At 43.1% G+C, this 24,209-nt stretch overlaps 1 protein-coding gene across 1 annotated transcript; it reads right to left on the reverse strand.

Annotated features, from left to right (window-relative positions):
• Positions 1-11,323: 11,323 nt before the first annotated feature.
• On the reverse strand, positions 11,324-15,181 carry CLDN5 (claudin 5). The gene has a single exon (XM_076352827.1). It carries the CDS (start codon positions 15,123-15,125, stop codon positions 14,475-14,477), a length of 651 nt encoding a protein of 216 aa, XP_076208942.1. The 5' UTR covers positions 15,126-15,181; the 3' UTR covers positions 11,324-14,474.
• Positions 15,182-24,209: the final 9,028 nt, after the last annotated feature.

Genomic DNA, 24,209 nt, shown 5'->3' on the forward strand with positions numbered 1-24,209 from the left:
GAATTGTCATGTTTAGAATCTGTGATCTCAGTGTCTTAGACTACAAAGGGGGAACTCTGAGATGTTTCAGAACATCTTTCATGCTTCAGTTTCACTTTTTCCACTCCCATTTTTAGGACAGCATTTCCAGTCCTCAGCTGTCCATAAATACAAAAGAAATAAAATGCACTTCTTTATAGGAGAGAGCACTCTAATCACTAGTCTGGAGTACCCCAATTTTAAGGTCTTGAAAAGGCAAGTTTTAAAATTGGTCTCTTTTGTACAGGAGTTCTTTCAAGATGGCTCTGTCAAGTTGAATTGGCCACTCAGGGTACGCTAACTTGCAAAGATGGGAGTAATACAGAACAGCATTTATAAAAAAGGCAATGGAGTAATCAATAGAGTATCACAACTGAGGAAGAACAAAACGTAAAACACTCAGGACTGTTCTCAGGACAGTAAACAAGATCATCATTTGATCATTGATTTTATGTGTACATCTGTTGGTCACGATGCTTTTGATTCCCTCAGAGAAGGAATATTCTTGAAAACATTCCTCTGAAAGTTACTTTGTAAGTCTGGCTTGTCAGAGGGAAAGCAAGCAGTGAAATGTTTGTTTCTTTAGATGGAAAAATTTAAGTCCCTCTTGGCTCTTGTGTACCATTGTTGGCTTGAAGGTGGTACTGAAAGTTCCCTTTGGATCAGATTCAAGGACTAAGGAAAAAATGTTGCCCAGGGTGGAGCTCTAAGTACAGTGCCACCTTTATGCACAGGCATTTGGGTTATAAACACTTTCTTAGCAGGAAATATTACAAAACATTCTCTAGGGAAAGAAAATGATGTGAGCTTTTATTTCAGACTGGACTCCCATTCTTTTCAAGCATTTGAGTTTTTATTTTTGTCATTCAGAAGGTGGCAAAATTAGAGAAGCAAGACAAAGGTCAAAGACATTCAAAGTAGGCAAGAGATCTTTTACTCAATTGTATGCAACGTCATGACAGTCCTGGGTCTGACACAGAGCAGAGAATGTAGGTTTCCCAGTCACTGCTGCTGTGTGATAGAGTAATTTTTATTTCCTCTTCCCCCTCAAGGCAGTTGTGTCTGCTGGATACCTACCCTGGCACTTGTTATTTTGACTTGCTACCTGTTACTGAATCATGTATCTGGGCAATATATTAAGATCTCAGTAATGAGAGATGAAGATAAAGAGTTGTCTAGTAATTTGATATCACAAACAAGCATTTAGTAGAGTCACTGTTGCATGCTATTCTCAATGAGCTGAAGGCTCAGAAGACATCCTTAAATCAGAATTAAAATCAAGGTGTCTGTAGAGAGCTTCTGTACAGGAATTTGTGGGCAAGCCTCATGAACTAAACTAAGGTAAAACATATACACAAGCCATATCACAACATAGTTCCTTCCAGTGCTGGATCTGGGTTTATTTTATTAAGAGATCTGGGGGTTTTGTATGCCCCAGTTCGACAACGTTCCTCTCTGAAGTCTCTGCCACTTGTTTAAGAACTGTAGATGACTTCTCTAGATACTCCTTGATGTTAACTAGGTTAACTGTGTTAGATAAGTACTGTGATATTCTGAGTCCTTTGTTTTCTTTTCAAAACCAGTTTTAATTGAGATGATACCTTCCTGGCCCTTGCAAAAAGGTAATGCTCCCTTACAAAAAGAGGTGCTGTCTTTTTAACTGGATAAAGCATTTAGTCACCTCTTCTTGTTGATATGGCTTGTGTTTTTTCAGTCCCTGCGGTGTTGGTGTCTTTTTCCACTGTTTAGCTCAGTGGAATTTACTTTCATTTAATCATTCATTTGCAGCATGTCAGTGGAAAATCGGAGGCACCTGCCATTGAATTGGAAAGAATTCACAGGGACATTCAGCTCTTGGTATGTTTTTATTTGCTGAAAGAAGTCACCAAGGGGCTTCCGAAATAAGTATGCCATTAATAATCATCTCCTGTCTGATCTGAAAGTCTAGCCGGATCAGTAGCCTATAAAGAATGGGCACGTAAAATGCTATTTTCTTTAAACACTGTTGTGGTCACTGTAGTAATTCAGGACTCAGATAACAGGATGGTAGAATACACATCAGGTTCTTGCGCTGTCTTATGACAACTGTTTGCTGTTAGCAATCTGCCTGAATATTTGAAGTTGTAGGGATTTTAAGGGATTGTCGTGTTCCTAAATATTTGTGTATTATGTTACACATGGCATTGCAGAACTGGAAGGAAAAATTAGTTTGGGCTCCAAATAAGTTCATTTTCAGATTGATACAGACTAGAATAAATGGAATTGGAGAGAGGGGCACGACTACCTTCTGTGGCTTGGGAAAATCTCCTTTTAGGTGAGTGAGGTTGTTATAATAAAGCATTTCAAGAAAGTGGGGAATAAACAAGACTTTACATTTAAAGAAGCAAAAAATCTTGCTCCAGTCATTTCTCTAAGAGACCTGGTCTATATTTTTAAAATACTGCCTAAACAGGTCTAATCAGCACTGAGTATTATTAATATTAGGAGGTAGCAATTTATCTTATAATGTTTTCCTACATTTTCAGTTATTCTGCTTCAAAAGATGATGGTGAGAAACCATTGGCGCTTTTAAGATCCTGTTGTTTTGTATCTGCTGTTATCAGAAATAGGACACCTGTGAAGAGGTCACAGGATTAGAGCTAGGGTAGCTTGCAGGACAAAGCTCTAAAGAGATGGTGAAGAATCTTCCTTTAAAAAGTATGTCATTCTTGATCTTTGCAAGGACGCGTGGTTTATGCGCACAAAACAGATTTTGTGAACAGCAGTATGCACTGGGGTTGAATATGCTCTGAGGTCTGAGATGACCTTCTTGGACCCCTGCTACGTTCCTCTCCTCAGACACACGCACTGACCACAATTTCCTCTTCCTATTGTACAGGGTGACAATCATTAAAAAAATGAGCATTATAAATGTTTACCTGAGGCTGCTGTGTTTGCTTCTGGGTTTTTCCAGTGGTAACTGTCCAGTTCGAAGAAACTCAAAAGAGCATTTGGCTACTTCTAGGTAATCACTCTGTGGGGCTGGCTACATCTTGGGAGGTTTTGTTTACATGATCTCAAACTTGAAACACTGTTGTCCTACAGTCTCATGATGCAAGCCTGCTCTCCAGGCTCTAACACATGTCAGTTCTAGGGAGGGAAATAATTGCCCACCTAAAACAGTCTGAGGAAGAGAAAAGCCAAACCATTCTGCAGTTTTCCTCTCTGTCTGCCTGTTCTCTCTCCTTGTGAGATATTTCTACCTAAGCGTTATCTGCCTCTAATGTTAAGCTAAACTGCCTCCCATTCTTCCTATTAAGAGGTCTGAATCTCTCTCAAGTGTTTAGGTTTCTTTATCCTGTTATTTGGTTGTAGTTTGTTCACACCCACAAAAACAGCATTTGCTCATGCATGGGTGTTGGTATATGGTTACCTGCTTTGCAAATCCAGTGTGTGCCGCTTCGTGAACATGAAGAAGGGGAAGAGTATTGTTGTTTCAGCTGGTTCCGCTTGCAGTGCAGCCATGTAAGTAGATTAGCTGATATCAGTGTTAAGGTCGGAGTAGTTAGAACAATAACTTAATGAACATATCCTCTACATGAGACTTTTTCCTTGCTAAAGCTACTGAATTCTGACTCAGTCTTGCTGGTTCCTATTGTAGAATATCCCCTCAGCAAACTCTCTGAGCATAGCATGCTCTGTCGAAGGGAATCTTTCCAACTGTTGCAGACAAAACTGAGAAAGGAACCTGAAAAGGACTGAAAATGACAGAGTGAAGTACAAAAATAGAAAATACAGAACTAACAGGAAAAGAGAGACTGAGTAACAATAGAGGGTGAGCAGTAAATCCGGTTTGCTTTTCTAGCTCAGGAAGGTGTCTTGGAATCTGTATTTCAGGGCACCCACTGGGTCGTCACCAGAGCTCTTTTGAGTGTGTGAAATGAAATGGAAAACAATAGCTCAGCAGCAATTGCTTTTTTCCCTCTGATGAGGTGTTCCTTGAATTGCCAGCACGACTCCTGCTTGATTTAGCAGTGAATACAGCCAGGCATTTCCTGAAACGACAGCACTACATGGTGCTATTAGGAATGCTAAGTGAAAGGTTCTGCTGTGAATAATGAAGGAAAGGGAATAGGATATGGGAGTGTGTCCCACTAAACTGTCTCTGCAATGAAAGGGGGAACGAAATGTAGCACAGCTGCACGGGGGCCATCTATCCGGTCTGAAAATCCTCATCTCTTTGCACAGATGGATGATAGGAGCCAACAAGATCTTTTTGGAAGAAACATTTCTTTTTGGAATGGTTAGAAGCTGATGCCAGCATTGTCTGTCCTCATAACTTGTCTTTTTTTTTTCCCCCCTCATATTATCTAACAAACTCTCAACTCTGCTTCTTCATGGAGACTTTTTGCCAGTAAACGTAGATATTGTTTGTGGTCTTGGCCAATGTCCCATTCTGACTAGTCTCCACATACGCAAGTATCTGCTTACTCATCTGTTCCACTATCTCCAAATAACCAATAGATGTTTCCTCTTTAGAAAGGGTATCTTGTCTCAACCTTTCAAAGGTAGCAATACTGTACATGGCTCCAAGAGTACTGCATTGACTTGGCAGAAACTACTTAAGAATCGCTACTCCTCCTCCTCCCTGATTACAGTCCTTAGGAAAAAAAATGTGATGACCCCTCATTTTTTTGTTATTCAGCACATTTTCGTGGCCTTTTATTTCATTAAACCTCAAACTGTTTTTATTTCCTCCTTGCCTCGCCTTCTCCCTTCAGCAGGGTGGATGTTAGAGAGAGTGCCTCTGATTCAAATGGACAGGGAGACCCAAAACGACATTACTGTGACAGATCAATTAGTTATTAGGTGAGCAGTATCAAGTCTCATCGGATGCGATCTATATTTAGTAACTTGAGCTGGTTTTTATCATGTCCAGTCACTCATATTAATTCTATCCTTTTGTTTTTAGAACAAAAAACTTGTACGTTGCTGAGATCAGTCTTAGAGCCCTCTAGCTGTCCAGGACATTCACCACCTTACATATACAGGTGTTATGTATGCTATTTTCTAGTCTATTTGTTTTTTTTTAACAGCACAGCACCTTCCTATTTCACCTTCAACTTGGGGAATTCTAGGCTTTCTGAAACAGATTAATTTTAGTCCTACATTTTAAGTTAATTGAGCTCTTTAGTTTTTGCTTCTGCCCTAGATATGTTAATTTCCATTTCCAGACTCTCATTTCTCTTAACCATTTGTCAGTGTACAATGTCTGTATTTTCACTGACACCTCAAGGGAAGGTTTCACTCAGTTTGGTGCCTACAGCAAGGTGGTATCTTATCCTACCCTTGCTCATTATAAAGCACTTTCATTATGTCTTTCCTTTTTATTCATTTGAATTAAGACCTTTTTGTTTGATTCAGACTCACTTGCAAGGTCAAAAAGTGAAGTTTCACAGCAGTTTAAATGCTCCTGCATCCTGCCTGCCCATGTCACTGTGTGGAGCAGTGAGATGGTGGCTAGACAAAGAAAACCATTACTTATTTTTCTGCTGGGTTTGTTCTCAGCTAGCTCGGTCTTCTTAACCGGGCACTGCGTGTGCCAGTGCAAGGACTGAACCACGTGGCTGATCCATGACTGATCTCCAAAATACCTGTTCCATTGGGTTTCATCCTTTTGTGTGCTTTGCTTGCTGTTGTCTTTTCTGAGATGATTGTGCTTCAGTTCTGTCTGGAGCTTTCTCTGTTACTTTGTTCATTCTTGTGGTTCTAGATTTTTCCAGGGTTGTTGAGGTGCCAGGTCTGCACATGTGTCTGATGTGCCCATCTCCATCCTTTCCTTATAGGAGGGACAAAACGCAGTATCAGGTCAGGACAGGTCTAAGACATTTTGGTTCAGGAGAAGGATTGCAGTTTGCCTTTTTCCTCATAATACAAATTCCTGTGTAGCAACAGATACCGAAACTGAAATTGTCAAGTCCATATTGTGACATGGCTCAGACTTCAGTAACTCTATTAAGGGGAAAAAACTTTGTCTTACAGTTTACCTCCCCCTCCCACCCTGCCTTTGCTGTGGACATGTTTTCTACACACCAGTAGAGCTCAATACTAGTATTGCAATCTACCAAAGGGCCATTTCTGCAAGGCTATGAATACATTTTGCAGACAGCAAGCAAGTAAAATCTACAATCTTGTGAGAGAGGCAGGAGACAAAGGGATTGTTCTTCCCACCACTGATGATCAGCCTTTAGGACAGATGTCAGTAACCGCTTCAGAGCATGAAATTAACCCATACAGCCATCCAGGTATGAAGTCTGGATTGCTGTACTGAACTGAAAGTGCAGGTTATAAAGAATGTAATCAGCTCTGGAGGAATCTGGGCAGGATGCCACGGATAATAGCTTTCCTTTTAGGAGGGACGCTATAATGATGATATGGATGTCTTGAATAGTTGTGGTCATTAATAACCCCAAGTAGACAAGAGGTCTCCTTTCCATATTATCCAACCAACAGCATTTTACCTCTACACTCTTAGTATGATAGTGACTTCTGGGAAAATCCAATACCTATTGTTGCAGAGCAACTGTTTTAACAATGCCTTTGTTTAGTTTCTTGCTATACCACCCAATGGAACTAATTCTTTCTCTAAAATGGTGCTCAATCCACATTGTTACAGTAGACTAAGATTATATTTATGGGGAAACTATTTCCATATATCTGAAAAGGTACTCTTATTAATGTGTCTTATACCTTTCTGAACAATAGAAGCTCCTCTTCCATGGCACATGCTGCATATAAAAGCTGTGGAAGTTAAGACCTTTCTAAAATTGCCAGGTAATGGGGCACATAGACATTCTCAACTGGGTAAGACAATAAAATCAGGAGAAAATGGGAGAGTTGAAAAATAATTTGGGGGTCCAAGAACATAATGGAATTCAGAGTAGATGTTAAATTTTTAAAACTTCAGTCTTGCATGTGAACATTTTTAAATATCAACAGTATAACAAAAATAAAGTAGATGTAAACAGTGAAATGTATTATGTTGCTTGGATCTTGGCAGTCGCCTCCAATGAAATAATAGCAGGAAATTATCGAGAAAAAAAATGGTGAAATCATTCTGCAGTCATCGGGTATTCATGTGAGTCTTCTGTGTTGAGATAACACTTGGGTTTATTTGTATTATAGAATGAAAGATTGCTGTTATAATTGGAAACTGTTAAAGGTTTTGTAGCTCAGGCTAAAGGTCATCCAAACTGCTGCAGCAGATATCCTAATTCTAACAAGAGAGATACAGTAAGGACAGAACATTATAACTCGAAGAGTAATCTAAAAATATACATACAGCAAGAATTCTGCTGTGCTAGGCACTTGTTAGAGCTGATAAGAATTGTGATTGTTGTTTTTTTTCCCCGATCCTTCAAATATGTGAAGCTATATTGAAACTGAATTGTACCATTTCGAGATTTCACATATGCTCTTGTCAAGGAGCACCTATTTTTCTTTCCTGAGTGATCTCTTTTGTGCCCGAGCCTAAATTCACTTAAGGTTTAACCTTCTGTGGAAGTATTCTGATTACAAGTACCGTTAATGCTAATGAGTTATGTATGGGTGTAACAGAGAGGGATCGATTCAGGTCAGAGTGTGTTTGGGAGCGGGAATAGAGCCCATAGGTACCTACATACAGTTTGATTAATTGCCATGGTGCCTGGTATGAGATCAAGATGAATGTCACTCAGACCTCTGTCAGCTAACCTGGTTGGTTGAAACTTTAGGAACATACACAGCTGAAATCCAAAACGCATTTAACATCACAAACTATTTTTGCTACCAGGTTAAAAATGTCATTGTAGGATCTGTTTTTGTGCATCTCCTAGCTTGGTAAATTTGCACACATGTAACTTACCTCCTTGCAGGACTTAGCCAGCAATGAGTGATGCATAGTGATGTTACAACTGACACAGAGTTCACAGCTTGCTCATTGGATCAGAGTCACTTTTGAGAGCCTTATCTGTTGTTTGCCTGTAAAAATCAGCTACTTTAAACATTTACTTTTGTTCTCTGCTGTAAATAAACATGAACTGGCTTCATCTCATCTGTTATGTTTGTGTATACCAGAGCACCTCCCTGCGTCATGCAAACTCTCAGTCTGGCTGGCGCAGCCTGGAGGAACCACCAGAAGGGAACCTCCCTGGACTTGGAGCTGAGGTGTAGGAAGGAATGGATCCGCCACTGTTGCTGTACATAATAGCACTGAGGCACTTCAGCCTGTCTAAACTAAGCATATTTTTTTCCAAAAGAAATAGTAACTTGTGTGAATGGCACCTCAGCTAGGCTTCGGGAGCATCTCGTACCTGATGTGAATACTCTGCCAGCTGCTGCCAGGGCTCTAGTCAATGTGAATGGCCTTCACCATTCAAGATGCTCTGAGGAGGATCAGAGTACAAGATGCAGCTTATTTCATTTTCTGCCTGGTTTTCTAGTCGGTCAAAGTCCTTTTGTACTGTTCTGTACTGGGTATTGGAGGAGGTCTTCTCTTAATTTACTCTCCTATATTAACGTCATGAGATTGGTGTGCCTTGTTGAACACTCTGTTGGTCATGGAGTGAGCTGTGTTTCTTTTTCTTCCTTTTGTAGATTGAAACCAAAACAGCTAGATAGTCATTTCAAGGCTCACTCTTCTTCTTTTGCTTTAAGAATACTAGTGCTGTATGTACAGTTTCTCATGCTGTATGATCCCATTGCTCTCAAAACAAAAAGCTAAAGCCAGTAGTTCAGTAAATGCATCAGTTAATTATATTTAGGCTGCTTAACATCCAAGCTCATTGATATGTTCATTTTCCTAGAGAACTTTTAAAACACATTCTTACTGATAAGTATTTTCACATTGTAAGTGGTAAAGTTTGTGTGATATGCTCCCCCATTATCCTGAGCTTATTTGTGTGGTACTGGTGAGAGTGACTATAGGGTCTGCCCAGTTCAAGTGTCTGTCAAAATATGGATGTACAATATTGCATTTATTTTACAAACTTGTAAAGGACTACATGAATCTCCCTGTGTGTGCATGTATGAATAAATGGCAGAGAGGATGTTTGTGACTGTGTGTTGAAGTAATCGAGATCATAACATGTATAATCAGTTGCGACAACTCCTTTGCAGTTTCTATGGGATAGCCTTGGCAAACCTTCTGGGTCCCAGTATCTTGGGGTGATCAGTGACCCAACCAGTAGGCGCCAGTTTCAGTGAGGCAAAACTATACCTCAGGGCGATATAAGAGTGGCTGGGGTGCAGGTAGAATCAAGCGTGATGAGAAGATTGGCACGAGCCTTGGACAGATGCCTTCAACATAACACATGTGTTTCCACGTTAAGTCCTACTACTCGCTACCTTTCCTTGGCAGATTTTGGTTTGAAGCTACATGGTGAACTTTGGAAGGAGGGGGAAGCTCAGTGTTGTAAACAAAATCCCAAAATGCCACAGACAAAGGACTCTGTTAAACTGATTCATGGCAGAATGTCTCAATCTGTGTTTAAGAAAAAGAAAAGGTGAAGCAAGGCTTGTGTATCCAAGCAACTGTAAAACCTTTGCTGTTGCTATGGGAGGTTTTATCAGTGACGCAGTGGTTGAAATTGTCCTTTTCTTATAACTGGAGGTTGTGGTAGGAAGAAGAAGGGGTTTTCTGGACAGAGAGCCTGTTCCTGCAGAGAATCTGCAAAGAACAGTCTGGAGCAGTCACACAGACAGACAGACACACGCACGAAGGCCTGATCAAAATAAGAATGATAGAACTTGGTTACTTCCAAAATATAAATATGAGGCCCCATTGAGGCTCTGCTTTTGGAATGATTTATCCTATCACAATCAGTCTACAGGTAAAACAAATGCAGTATTTGACCTGAAAACAGAATTCACCTGCTGTCTTCTGATTAATCTAATACAGCAGAAATATTCGCTGTGTCTTACCAAGCAGACTTACAAAAGAAAATCCTCAAACGTGTACTTAATTCATGATTTTCTTCTTTAGTATACAAAACAAAAAAAGGATGCATTGTGGGTATCATCTGATGCTGAATACTGCATTAATATATTGCTGGATATATGCATGAATATGGCACTTACATGTGGCGTATGGCTTCTGACAGGCAGGATTCTCATTTAGCATTACAGATGTATGGTTCAGTCTCAGTTTGGGGAAAGTTTAAGAGACTATACCTGCATTTGTGGTTTGAAAGATGGCCAAGGAAAAAGAACAATTTCCTTGCATAGTATTTGATCAGGGAATGGATTTATAAATAAAAATCTGGAGTTACACTGGTTTCTTATTCCAAGAATAAAATGTTTCAGTACGTTCCAAAGAGCAGATGCCCAACAAACATCTTTGTGCAGGAAAAGGAAATATTTCCTTAAACATCCTGCAGCAAACGTGACTGATTGAGCTTCCTTTTCCCTCTGCCTGGTGCATTTCCCTTCTTTGCACAGACAGGATCTAACCAGATTTGCAGGGTATGAACTGCAGGTTACTTTCAAATTCATAACTATGAAATGGTTCATTTAGCAGGACAAAGGCCAAGCCGGCAGACGCCCTTTTTCCAGCTCAGCATGTGCATAGCAATGGGAGGGTGGCAAGGAGCTTTTGTTAATCTCAACCAAGCTGGCAAGAATGCTGCAAAATGAAGTCTTTGAAGATGTTTTTTCCTCATTTTTAAAGCAATAGTTTGTTAGAAAAGCTTGAAAATCTTGGGGGGGGGGGGGGGGGAATCTGCAAAACATTGAAAGACCTCCCTGGCAGTCATATAACTTAGGCACATTTCCCCACTAGCAATTAGCCTCTACAGTTTCCTTTAACAGCCATTTTTTTCACAGGTTCTGTTCCGATGCAACTGTGAAAATGTTTTTCCCCAGCTTGAATGCACTTTAGAAAAAAAAACCTGGGTGGCAGAAAGGATTAGGGTATCAGGTCAGGTTGGGGCTGATCCAAGCTGCAGTGGGATTTTTCTTCCTTTTAGTTTAAACGTGTAGGAATTGAAAGCTTGAAGAGCTTCATGCTTAGAGCTGTTCTCGGAATAGTTGGGACTCCCAGACCACTTCCTAATGTGCTCGCATCACAAGACCAACCACCGCTACTTGCTCTTTTGTCTGAGGCTCCAGAGGAGAGCTGAGATGCTGACTGCTCTGCAAGGGAAGCTCTCGCTTCCCCAGAGGTGACCCAGCTCTCCCCCCAAAGGTAACCTGGGTAAAGGTTGCCCTTTGGGCACCGATGTCACACCCCGCCTTCTTGAGCCCAAACAATCCACTGCCTTTCACAAAAAACAGTAACCCTGTCCAGGGATTGGTTTAGATGTTTTTATTTTTAAGTGAAATCATAAATACAAAATAAAAATGGTAAACAAGTGCTATAGATTTCTCTTTTCATTGGGATGAGGTTCAGGCCTGATCCTGAGCACTTCCAAGTCTTAAAGTTCAGGACTAGGTCTTTGCTCCTGGAAAACAAAACATAGCAAAAACCAACTTACACTTTTACCCTGAAGCCAGTGACATCAGTAACAGCGTTCTCTCAAGTTATTTTTTAAAGCACAGCAACAAGTAAGTATACTGAAGGATGAGATTAAATATAAAAATATTTTTAAAAATGGGCCCCACTTCCTGCTAGTATTGTTGGGTGCTGCCCCACTGACCTCAATGAAACCTTGTTACATCAGCAGCGAGTTAAGTTTTTGGTAGGATGATGCTGTGTTTACTAGTACATACACAGTTAGCGCTGGCTTCTTCCAAGAGGTCTTGTTGTGTAATTGTTCCAGATTTTGGTTATAAGTGGATCCAACCTGCCATGACACAAAGCTATCTATCAAGAAGTTTGGCTTGTTAAAAAAAATTCCTTTCCAAGGCGTGCGTTTCCCTCCCTCTCCCCAAGACACCAGTTTTGATTTGATTTTAAACGCTAGCTATGAACTGCCCCAAAAGATTTCATCTTTTGGTCAAAGCCCAAATCCTGCAGTGCTTCTGAAGGCTCTACAGCAAAGATATGTGTAGGCACGTCTGTATGTGGGGGTTGTTTTTCAGTTCTTTAATTTGAGACAAAAGAGAGTGAGGGCAAGGATTTGGGCTAGTATCTGTTGACTCATTTGCTAGACACAAGAGGGCTGAGTGAGGGTGTAGCGTGTCTATGAGCTGGGTGCCAAATACAGTTGAACATTATCATTTAAAATAAAAAATAAAGTAACCATGAAACAAATAAAGGCACCAAACCACATAACAAGCCAACTTCGGTAGATTTCTTGCAAAATACATGCTTTTAAATACATTTACAGTTTACAAGGTTACACTGTTTAAAAAAAGTTGCAATGATGAAATACAGAATATTTCATTCTTGTACCAAAACTACATATCACAACAACAATATTATAGCTTTTATTTAAATGGAGACGGTATAAGAGCTGCACCTCTTTATAGAACAAAACTAGTTCCAGACACACTGCTCTGTTTTTGTATTGTCTGATGGGCTCAGACCCTGCAACGTGTGTGTTTAAAAACTGAAAGCAGTTATCTTTAAAAGGGTAAATCGTGTGCTCAATATTCCACATCAGTATTTGCAGGGGCAAGGCTTTAGTCTCTCATTCAGGTCTGTGTATGCATTGATGCCGCTGGGGTTTTAAATTTGCTAAGCAAAGCAAGAACACAGTCGATGTAAATCCATCACAAACCCACAGTTATGTTTAGTCCATAACTCTCGGTGTTATCGGAAACTTAAGAGTTAATGCTCAGGTTAGGTGTGCACTGTATTGCTACGTGGTTGTGAGGGACCCACGAGGTCGTAGCGTTGGACTCTGAGGAATACAAACACCACGTTTCCTCACTAACTCTTGGCAGAAATCTCCTTATGGCGATACAGATGCTGCCATGGTCTGTAGCAGAATTCTGTGTTGATTTAAAAGTAATTCGCATGGAAGAGTATCGCACCACCCCTAAACCGGTCCTTTAAAAAAAGTTTGTCTCTGCAGTGTAAAATGGTAAGGTGTATGCTAATATTCCAGGCTGTGGTGAAGTTTAGCAGGTGTTGAGCTCAGAAAACAAGAGTTACGTTGCCCAGGGCATCTTCCTTCCAGTCTGCACAGTGTTACCAGGGCAATACAGAGGAGCTGAGAGCTGTGAGAGCCATGACTTCACATCTCCTGATTAGCCTGCATAAAGTCTCAGTCAATATATTTGGTAAAATTCTTCTAGCAATTTCTTTGCCTGATTTGGTAAATGAAGGAAAGCACGTGTTAACAAAATTATGGTGGGGAGCCAATGAAGTGCACGTCCAGCTGAACACACAATTCAAAATGGGCAGCAAGTGGGACTCAGCAAGAAGGCCATGAAAGCCGTCCATACCCCAACCAGCAATATCCAGGGCAATTTTTATGTTTCCAGTCTCCTGTAGTGCAGATGAGAGGATGCAGAGGGATGCCCTGCTGGAGCCAGGACATACGACCATCTCCTGGGTTTCTGAATCTAGTTCTCCAATAATTCTGGCAATGAGTTCATATTCAAGTAAGAACAGAAGTTGATGAAGGAGAAGGGATTTAGAACCTCAGGGGGCAACCTAGTATAATCTGTTTTGTACTCCACTAAACGACAACAACTACCTGAAATCTCTTTCAAAGGTCTCAGAGACACACAGACCAATGCACTTCCCAGAGGGACTGAAACAACTGAAGAAAATCAAATACCCTTCTCCAAACAGTTACTCGCCTATGGGATTAAGGACCAAAGTTAGTGTCATGCTTTAGACAGAATCCCTAGTTTAGTTGCCCAAATAGAAGAACAAAAAAAACCCTAACCAGTGAAAAGTCCCAGCGGGAACAGCCAGATGCAGGTTTTCAGGAGAGACAACGAAGAAGGGAAGCTTCTCCTCGGCGACAGTGCACACCTGGCGGCCTGGTCCCACCAGCCAGGCGGTGCCCCGAGAGGCACCAGCAGCAGGAGCGGGCGGTGAAGTACTCACAGGTCTCTCACGGTGACGCCGGGGAAGGGCCGGGAGCTGCGGCGGGAGCCGGGCGGGCGGAGATGGCGGAGCCCGGACGGGGCGTCCCGGCAGACGCCGCCGCGGCTCGCCCGGGCTCCTCGGTTACCCCAGCCGCCCCGGGCCGGGGAGACGCTGGTTCGGCTGCTCTGTGCGGCCGGGGATGGCTTTGCTCGCCCCGGCACCGCGGGCGGGCGGTCAGTACCGGGTCCCCGGCGGCGCCGAGCGCGGCGCTGCCCGCAGCGGAGCGGCCAGACTCGCCGCGGAGCCGGGCTGGCGGGCAGCAGGGCGCTGCCCTGCCTAGGGCTGCCGCTTTACGGGGGTCCCCGTTAAGAAGAGACTCTAGGCAGGGGAGCGCTGGAGCTCCCCGCAGACGCTCCCGGCGCGGTGCTCCGTGCCGGCCGGCGGAGCGCGGCAGCGCCGGCTCGCAGCCGTCTGTCCGTGTCCCCGTAGGGCCGGGGGAGCGGGGCAGCCCCGCTCAGACGTAGTTCTTCTTGTCGTACTCGCCGTTGGAGGTGGGCCGCCGCGGCGCCGAGTACTTGACGGGGAAGGAGGTCTCGTCGCGCTGGGAGCAGGAGCAGCAGCAGATGAGGCAGCCCCCGAAGAGCAGCAGGGCCGTGGCCGCCCAGCCGATGTAGAGCGCGGCCCCCATCTCCCGCTTCTGGGACGGCGGCACGGTGGGGTCGTAGAAGTCGCTGATGACGATGTTGGCGAACCAGCAGAGCGGGACGAGGACCAGGACCCCGCAGAGGATGTAGATGGCCCCGCCAGCGATCACGATGCGGGACTTCATCTTGCCGGGCCGGATGCAGTTGGTGCACTGCGCGCCCACCACGGTCACCATCAGCGCCACCAGCCCCAGCAGCGCCACGATGACGGTGAGCGCCCGGCCCGCCTGCACCTCGGGCGGCAGCGCCAGGATGGAGTCGTACACCTTGCACTGCATCTGCCCCGTGCTCTGCACCACGCAGTTCATCCACAGCCCTTCCCAGATGGTCTGCGCCACCACGATGTTCACGTCGATGAAGGCCGACACCTGCCACATGGGCAGCCCGCAGGCCAGGATCACCCCTACCCAGCCCAGGATGCCCAGCCCCAGCCCCAAAATCTCCAGCGCCGCCGAAGTCATGCTGCCGCGCCAAAGCCTCCGGAGAAAGCACGGCGCAGCGGCTAGGCACCACCCCCGCCCCGACGGCTGCCGAGCCGGCTCTGAGAGCCGCCGCTGCCGGGCTGCGCTATATGAGGAGCCGTAGGGCGCCCTCCCACCGCCCTCCCTTCCGCCTGGCCCGGCCCTTTCCCGCGGAGGGGGGCTCGCACGGCCACGGGTGGGCGGCGGCACCGCCCGCGGCCGGGGTAGCGCCGCGGGGCCGGGGCAGGGGCCGGGACTCGGCGCTCCCCCGCAGCTCGCCGCCCGCTGTCGGGGGGCTCCCGCCGGAGCAGGGGAAGCGTCCCTCTGCTCGCCCCGGCACCCTGCTCCAGGAGGAGCTCGCGGGGACGCTGCCCGCTCCCGGGAAAGCGTGGGGCTGGAGGAATCTCCTCCCGGATTTCAGCCGCTCAGACTTCTTCCTTTTAGTGCCGTTATCTGTGTATTTCCTATTTACTGATAAAGCCCACTGCCAGACCTTCTGAGACGTCTTGCCAATGCAGGCATCCAGCAGTATGGACATCCTGATTATCAGAGCCTAATTGATCATTTCCCAAAAGACTGAGCATACTGACTGACCTGCACATGTCTCTCTTGCACACTGTAACAGCAAAAGTGTAAGCAAGCACCACCAAATGCCTTAGGAATCACCCTGAAAATGGAAGAGCTTTGAATATTGGATCTCCACATCATCTGTCAGTACCAATAGACAGATGCTTAATTCGGTCCAGGAAGAATAATCACTATTAGCTTACACCAGGCATGAAACTCTCTTTGTTTTGATACTGGAGCCAAGAGCAAGGCATTCTATTTAAGTATGTTGCCACAAAGATTTCAAACTTCACTTTACTGTTTTAATTGCTCAAGTACATTTCAAATCTTTATGGTGTGTCCATGAGTTAAGTTCCTGTATCAAAAAGAGTGTATTTGCAAGAGGTTTTGTCATCAGGCCATGCAGACATTGTAATTGCCAGTCTCTTCATGGACTGCTGGCATCTTGGATTGCTCTTGCAAAGAAACCTTGGTTCAAACCCTGCAGGCCAACGGCAGCTCACAGCCCCCCCAGGCTGGCAGATGCAGCCAGTGTTGGTGGTGCAAATGCTGCTGTTACAGCTGCAGCAGAAAGAGAACAGCACTCATGGGGAGCTGTGGTCCAGTGGCTTTCCACTGGGTGCCCTGAGAAAGCCTTGTTTTGATTTAAACCCGGATTGTTTTGGTTTATCTTAAATAAGCTTAAATGTTTTAGACAAAATTGAAAGTTCTGTTCACACTGACTTTTGAACTGCTTTGGGTAGGTTTGGTTTCAGTTAGCCCCAAGTATCCTTCTAGTGTAGAAGAGATCACAGAGTTGAAAATAACACATTTCCTGCCCCTATGTAGGCGGTTTTCTCTGTTGTACAGTAATTTACGGCATGTGTTATGGCATGCGGAGATTTGTGATGGAAATATTGAGACTGATATGAATGCAGCATGAATGGAAAAGTTCATGTGTGAAGCAGAAACAGCAGAAGAAATGATAAGCAAAGGTTAAAGGAATTGCATGCATTGACAGCTGAGGACGTGACTGATGGGTTAACACTGAGCAACGCCCTGCTTGCATCCTGACAGCAGCACTGATGACTCTTCTGCAGAGGACCCGAGTGCTGGTAACAGGAGGATGGCAACAAGGTTGTGGCCTTTCACTTCTTTTGTTTTTCCAACCAGAAGACAAACTTTAGCCACAAGACACCCAAAAAAAGAAACAGAAGAACATCAGCAGCTTGTGGACCGTCATGGTGTGGACATGCTGACACATGATGACTGCAGCCTCCCATTGATTATCTCTGCCTGAGGAGCTGTAAACATTTCTAGCATGGAAAATATCTTCCTAACAGAGGCTGCCTGGTAAACGGAGTTAAGAGGAGTTATCTTCTCTTCCAGCTGTGTATGAAATACATACAGTTTACCTCAATTATTTAAAACTGTAAATTCCAGTGTGCAAGAAGAGGAGTTATCTTCTCTTCCAGTTGTGTATGAAATACATACAATTTACCTCAATTATTTAAAACTGTAAATTCCAGTGTGCGAGTCCAGGAGGAATGTGTGGCTGGGGCTGTGCAGTCTGTCAAACTGAGGCTGCTTACAATCACTCAGAAAAGTCTCTGGTGTCAGGGAGAGGAGAATGTGCAAAAGCACCAGCCACAGAGACAGAGATATCTCAGAGGTGAACAGGAAGAAACCCAGAACACAGGCTGAAACTGAATAACATCTGTATTTATGATGATAATAATGATTATATAGAAAACAGCACAGAAGAACAATTAAAAAAGGGGGGAGAAATGCCAGTTATCTTAGCCCGTAAGCACAGGAAAGCCCCACCCTTGCCACTTGCCCGGGAGCACGGAACTCTGAATTTCCTCCGATAAATGGCCTGTGTGTGCTCCTGTGCCAGCTGGGAAGCACTTATGGGGCCTGCGCAGCTGCCCGGGGCTTCAGGCAGAGAAGGGAAACCAGCACATGGCTTGTGTTACCTCTGCAGCCCTCACCCCACCTTCCCTTGCTACCTGTTACCGAGCAACTGATTCCTACAAATCACTTAATCCAAGACAATTATTTCTCTGGGGAAATACACGCTTGATAATCACAGGGTAAACCAAGCTTTCTGCATAGAGGCATTTCCATTCCTGGTATTTCACCTTTGTCTGTTTCTTTTCCTTACCCCAGATACTAGCTTTTATCCTGGCTACTGGCAACAACCTCCATTTTTAATTACTTTATTCCCAGATCCTGAAAGTGAGCACTTGTTGCACAGACTACCCTTAATGAGCCCATCAGTGCAAGGTGCTCACTGGTCTGCTTACTTGACTTACGGGTAACTTAACTGACACAGCTGCTGGGGGCCTGAGGACCCTGTCAGCTTCAGCACATTGTGGCTTCTGATGGTGTTAATGTCACAACACTGGGAATTAATTTAAACTCCCAGAAATGAAAAGGTTCTAATTTCTTAAAAGGAAACACAAATCAGCATGATGTTTTTCTTGGGATGTTAAGTAAAGAAATCACTACTTAATAAATTAAATCCTCGCTGGTAAAGTCTGGATTCCTTTCAATTCAAAGGCATGATGTTCTTCCAGCAAAGTAACTCATTAACAAATGACCGTTAATGTCATTACATCTATTACTGCTCCAGCTATGTATTTATTAAATTATTCTAGGGGGGATACATAGGGGGGCTTTGCAGCCTGTGAAAATGTGCGGAAGTGGTATTCAAGCTGAGAACAATTGCACAGAAGCCATGCTATAGCAAGAGGGGCTTTGGGATTAGAGGTGATTGTGTTTTCACTCTTTTCCTGACATAATCAGGATAAATACCAGGCACAGAGTTACTGGGAGGGCTGCTAAGGGGGGTCTGGGCTCTTACCAGCATTGCTTGTCCTGGAGTATGAGCCCTGTACCACAGCACAGAAGAACAGCTGTGCCCAGCCCTCCAGTCTTGTGAGGGCTTTGCTCAGCTCCGAAGCATCCCACCAACAACGTTTAGATAGATTTGCCTTTTGGGAGCTGAAATGTAGTCTGCAGAGCGCGCTTGGTTTATAACTTGTGGAGTGTCCCTTACCTACGTGCTTCTGCTCCTTCTCATCCCTAAAATGTTAAACATCCGGAAAACAGAGAAGAAAATGACATTTGGTATCAAGCTTATGCACAAACCTAGTATTGTTTGTGTGACTAAGACAGAGTACAAGTCAAAAGATTAACTAAAAGCCCAGTGATCTCAAGACAGCTTATCATAACTTTTGGATCAGACATAAGCGGAGGTGAAGAATCAGGAATCCTATTAGAGATAGATTTTGTGCCATATTTTGTCTTCTAATTAGTGCTGAAATAAAGGCAAGGAGATTTACAAATACAGAGGTGTTAGGCAGGGGCTGTTCTTTATTTAGAAAGCTTGAGTTTTCGCAGTGAAGATTACTCCTTTCTGAATTATCCTTTAAAATGCAACTGTTTTTCCCAAGAGAAGAGATTTAATTGGAGCTTGAGTGGACATACCATCTTCCACATAAGATAGGCTTCCATGAAGTTCCTGTGTGTCAGCAGTGCCAACGTCTTCAGACCAGTGTGACACATCAGAAGACTGGCACATAGGAATGAATCCTTGTCAAATGAGCAGGTTATTACAAAATGAAAGTGCACAATTTCACCATAGGATTTATCTCAAGATCATTTCTTTTGGAAACAGGCTGAAGTGGTTAACATGAAATTGTCATTTCCTCTCTTAGTTCATCTTTTGAACAACGAGAAGCAATGATTTAAAAGCCACACCAGAATTTTGCAAGAGGGACCCGTAATACTCTATGACTGGTGCTAATGATGTAGGATCCAACACCTTTTTTAGTACAAGTGTTGCTGCTGCCCTTCAGGATTGAGAAATGTATGCCCACGCTACTCTTCCCCCTCAGTGGTGGTGTGACAAGACTTGTGTAAAAGAAAGGAAGGAAACAGATTTATGTAGTTGGAAAAACAGTGAAAGAGGTTACAAATCTGCTTCCAGCCTTCATGTATTTGCTGCTGTATATCCCTTTCCAAACAAAGTTGCCCTAGCCCTGTATCAGTCTCTGCACTTTACACACACCCTCTGTCTGGGCTTTTTTTTGTGAACTGCCCACTGGCACTGCCAGGGAGCCAGGAGCGGGGTTTTCTGGCTGGCCTACACGTGGTGGGAACACTGAGACAGCGTTATGAGCCTTTCCTCACATAATGAGGAAATTAATTGTGCTAAACCATCATTAGAACTGAGTTCCATACCTCCCTGCTTGAATTCCTCTACACACAAGCCTCTGGTTTGAAACTTCCTCTAGGTTGGAATTGATCTTCATGTCTCTATGTCTTATTAAAGCACCCCCCTGACAGGAATATTTCCAGTCACCGCTGTCAGGACCAGCTGGGCTGCACTGGTGAGCTGCTGGGCACCTAACTCTTCAGCACCTTGTTTTCTGAATTTGGCTTTCGAGAGGATACAGCGGTGTCACTGGACAGCCATAACCCTGTGTTAATGGCATTTCAGGGCAGTTAATATGGTTAATGATGGCCCTTTCCCAAAGCTTAGAATGTCCCATCTGTAGATGAGCATCTAAACAGCCTTATTTCCCCACTTGCCAAGAGACCGTGCTGAATATACACTTAGGCCATGTCGCTTCAAATACTTCTCTTTAATGCTATGGACAGCTCTTGAGAATGTATTAATGCTTCGACAGGCAGAGGGGGGGAAAGCTATAGGAAATATACATTGTTTTATGCCTAAGGGTCCATTCTATGTCATGTTTCCTATCAGGAGAACTGTAGTTTAATTTTGTCCTCTTCCAAAGTTAGCCTCCTTCCACAGATTGTGGTGTACCAGGATCCTGGTAGATCTCTTTCCCATGTAATTGTTGGGAAATTACAGAACAGCGTCAGCAAGGACAAATGCCATTGTTTTAAATATACATTGCAGATGTTGAAAGTAATTAATAAAGACATGACTATGAAGTTACTGAAAACTGTTCAGGGCTAGTGATGGGAAACATGCTACATTTCTCTAGTGTCCCAGGAAATGTGTGTTCCTGAGAACACGTGAGAGGTTCGGGACACCTCCTCTGATTATGAGAGTGATTAATTCTCAGCAGTGCTGTCCCTGTTCTTAATGAGATACATCTGAGGCAAGCCCTGCCTTTGGGAATAGCATCTGTTTTGTCAGTCCTGATTCCCTTCTTAAAAGTGAAGCTGGTTTCCAGTAAGAGGAAAGGATGGCTGTTATTGGTGAAAAGATGCAAAATCTCTCTTATTCCAGAGAAAATTTTTAGGTTCTTCTTATTGCTTCTTCATTGCCATGATTAGCATCTTGAAAAGGTGGGCTTGTGTGTGCTTGTAAATGCTAAAGAAACACTTCTATTCCTCCGAGACTGCTATAATTCAAACACAACCTTCATTTCCTGTAGTGCGTCACTAAAAATGCATTTATCTTTTTTGCAGCAAGGGAAAATACTTCTCTGTTGCAGATTTTCTTATGGATTACTAAATAACTTGTAAAGTAGCTTGTGTCAATAAATCCTGGTGCATCCACAGATGCTGGCTTACTGTTTGTATACTCCCAGAGTTCCAGCTCTGAGCTGCACACTTTAAAAGGGCTCAGCAGTAAGTCCAGCTTTCAGTGGACCTGATATTTCCAATTCCTGATGCAGCATGTCTGCAAAAACACAGAAGATTTGAGATGTTAGGATGGTTCACTCCATTAGTGATTCCATAGATAAAGCCCTACACAGAAGAGTATTTTGATCAAATCACCAGTTTACCAAATACTAACAGAGAATGGGAAGTTCACCCTTAAATTTCTGTCTATCACCACGCCCAAATACTAAAAATTATCCCAGGGAATACCTAAATTACGGTATCCGACATTCACACTAATATGTTCAAAGTACTTTTTTCTCTGGTAATCCTTTAAAAGAGGATGTCATCCACAGTGTGCAGCTCTTACATATTTATTTCTAAAAGGTTTGGTCCTGGAGCCATGTGCTGTATTAGCAAAGCATACACAAATATTCTGAATCAAACACAAACTTAAATCTTATGGAAATGAAAAGGATTTATGCATATGCTTAAGAATAAGCTGTTTAATCAGGACTTGAGTAATTTCATCTCCAGGGAAGACTGGGAGAGTTCAAGATGCTCAGTGTCTTACAGTAGTGGTCCAGTATCTCCAGGAATTGCTCTTGTAGTGCAGCCATTACAGCAATCACACATAATTTTAGGCTCAAATTCCAAATATTCAGCTACGTGAGGAACAGACTCAGTTGAAAGAAAATCAAGTTAAAAGGGATCTCATAACTGAAAAGAGACAGTTTTATTTTGTCTAAGCAGCATATCTTCTATTTTTTTTAATTTAATAGAAATAATGCCAAGGAACATGGGGTTGTTGTTTTATCTATGAAAACTCAGTTTAGTTTTCAGTTATATGGTGGTATTTATTTTATTCTAATCGGTTTCATACCATTTTCTCTGTTAAGGAGCAGAACAAAAGATACATAATGTCTTTTGCTGAATGGATGAGGTATTTCTAACTTGCTAAGACGTGACTTCACACAAAGTTAAGATTTGAATTCAAGGAAGGACTCTAATTGTACTTTTGATAATGTAAACCTAGATGTATTAGGAACTTTTATAAAAGGCATTTGAGCTTCCAAGGGAAGAATGAAACAAAATTCTTTACAGAAATAATAATTATGGGAATGAGTGATTCACAGTCAGACTGCCGTTCACTGCATTAACCTTTCTAGACTATTAAACTATTTAGGAGGAACAGCTTTCTTCAATACAATGATTTCTTCTGTTTGCACCTCTGCTAATACCAGTGTGAGAAATAACAAATATGCAGTACGTCTTTTGTGAGCACGTATTCTCTGTAGGTTTCTGTAATGCAGCATTTCTCAGTTACATGCACCAAATAGTTCCAGTTCTGCCGCTCGGTGATCATGCATACTGTGGTTTCATAACAAGTCTCGTAACGGGTTTCAAAAGTAACAAAAGTACATTTTCACCAAGTGCGTAATGCACTGTAAAACTCATTGTCACGGGATGGTCTTTAATGCCAAAAGTTGAGATGGGTTCAAAAAGCAACAAGAAAAATTCATGGAAGAGAAAACTATCAAGATAAAACTTCTGGCTCAAGAAGCTGCTCAGCTCCAGATTGCCGGAAGCTGGGAGGATACACAGACACTACTTTTATCTTTTCCTAAGCATCTGCTACTAGGCACTGCAGAGGTGGGGCACTGGCGAGAATTGACCTTTGCTCTTACCTGAAGTGCCCTTCCTTATGTTACTTTCTGGCATAATGGGACTGTTTTGGGAGGATTGTGACTTCCCTGAACATTTTGTGTGACAGTTGGTCAGCCATCTGATTCAGCCATAACTTGGGAAAATTGGTATGCATCAATAATGAAGCATTTGAAATTTCTGGAGAATGTTTCACCTGTTGCACTAAATCCTGCCAAAGGAAAGGAGTGACAATCATGGGAAAGCACTAACTTCCACTAGACTCTGTGTTGATGCCAGTCTGTAGCTTGGCATTGTCCTTGCTAATCTCTTATAATTTCTTCAAGTGCTAAATAGTTATTTGTAATAGCAGTTTATGTGTGTAAAATATCGTGTGCGTCACAGTGTTCTAATTTAGTGAAAGAAAGAAAAATTGCCACTGTTGTTCCTTTGGTGATAGTATAAAACACCTATATGAATATCCATGGAATAATTTAAGATAAGACCTTAATTTCTAAAGAAGACTGAAGTGCCATCTTTTAACTCCTCCAAGAAGGTAGCGTATGACAGTACTTTGTGTTATAACGTTACACTTTGTCCTAGGAAACTTGGTTGCGCTTTCATTGGCTTTTATCTTGTTCTTTCTCAGATCACATCAATGCTTGGTTGATAATATGAGCACAATGTGAATTAGCAAATAATGCCAGTCTGCCTTCAGCAGCATTTGTTTCACTTCCGCATTTTCCTGTTGTGAGCTGCAACCCTGTTTGCTTAATGGATGGAAATACAGACAAAACAGAAATGTGCTTCTTGGTATTCAAAATTGTAAGTCAAAAGATTTGCTGCTAGGTCACACATACAAACTGCCCTCTGCAAAATGTTTGGATGGATTACTAGGAACTTTCCTGAACCCAGTTCTTGCAGCTGGAAGGCTGGAAAAAGCCTTCCCTCAACTTCTGCTGATAATCTGTTTTAATCTTGTCAGTGTTGTATTGAGCGTTTGAGCTATGTAACACTGTTTCACCATGAGAAAGTGATCTGGTCCTGTAATCTGACTGCAGGTTTACATCTAGGTTTACATCTGCTGGAGTTCCTGGTACCTCAGAGAACTTGCCGGTGAGAATCCCACTCTCCCCTTCAGCGACAATACCGACCAAGGCAGAATGGCTCTCACTTAACCAGAGGGAATGCCGTGATGAAAGAGAAGATAGCAATAGTGTAGGTAAAACGAGTACATTGGGGTTTTGCACAATGTTTGGGAGAGAAATTTGCTTCATGTGTGGACGAGCAGCTGAAAACCAAACA

Source organism: Aptenodytes patagonicus, chromosome 15 (assembly GCF_965638725.1).
Source record: "Aptenodytes patagonicus chromosome 15, bAptPat1.pri.cur, whole genome shotgun sequence".
Taxonomy (NCBI): domain Eukaryota; kingdom Metazoa; phylum Chordata; class Aves; order Sphenisciformes; family Spheniscidae; genus Aptenodytes; species Aptenodytes patagonicus.

Excerpts from the sequence above, each read along its gene's own strand:
- CLDN5 (XM_076352827.1), bottom strand. The coding sequence starts at position 15,125 with ATGACTTCGGCGGCGCTGGAGATTTTGGGGCTGGGGCTGGGCATCCTG.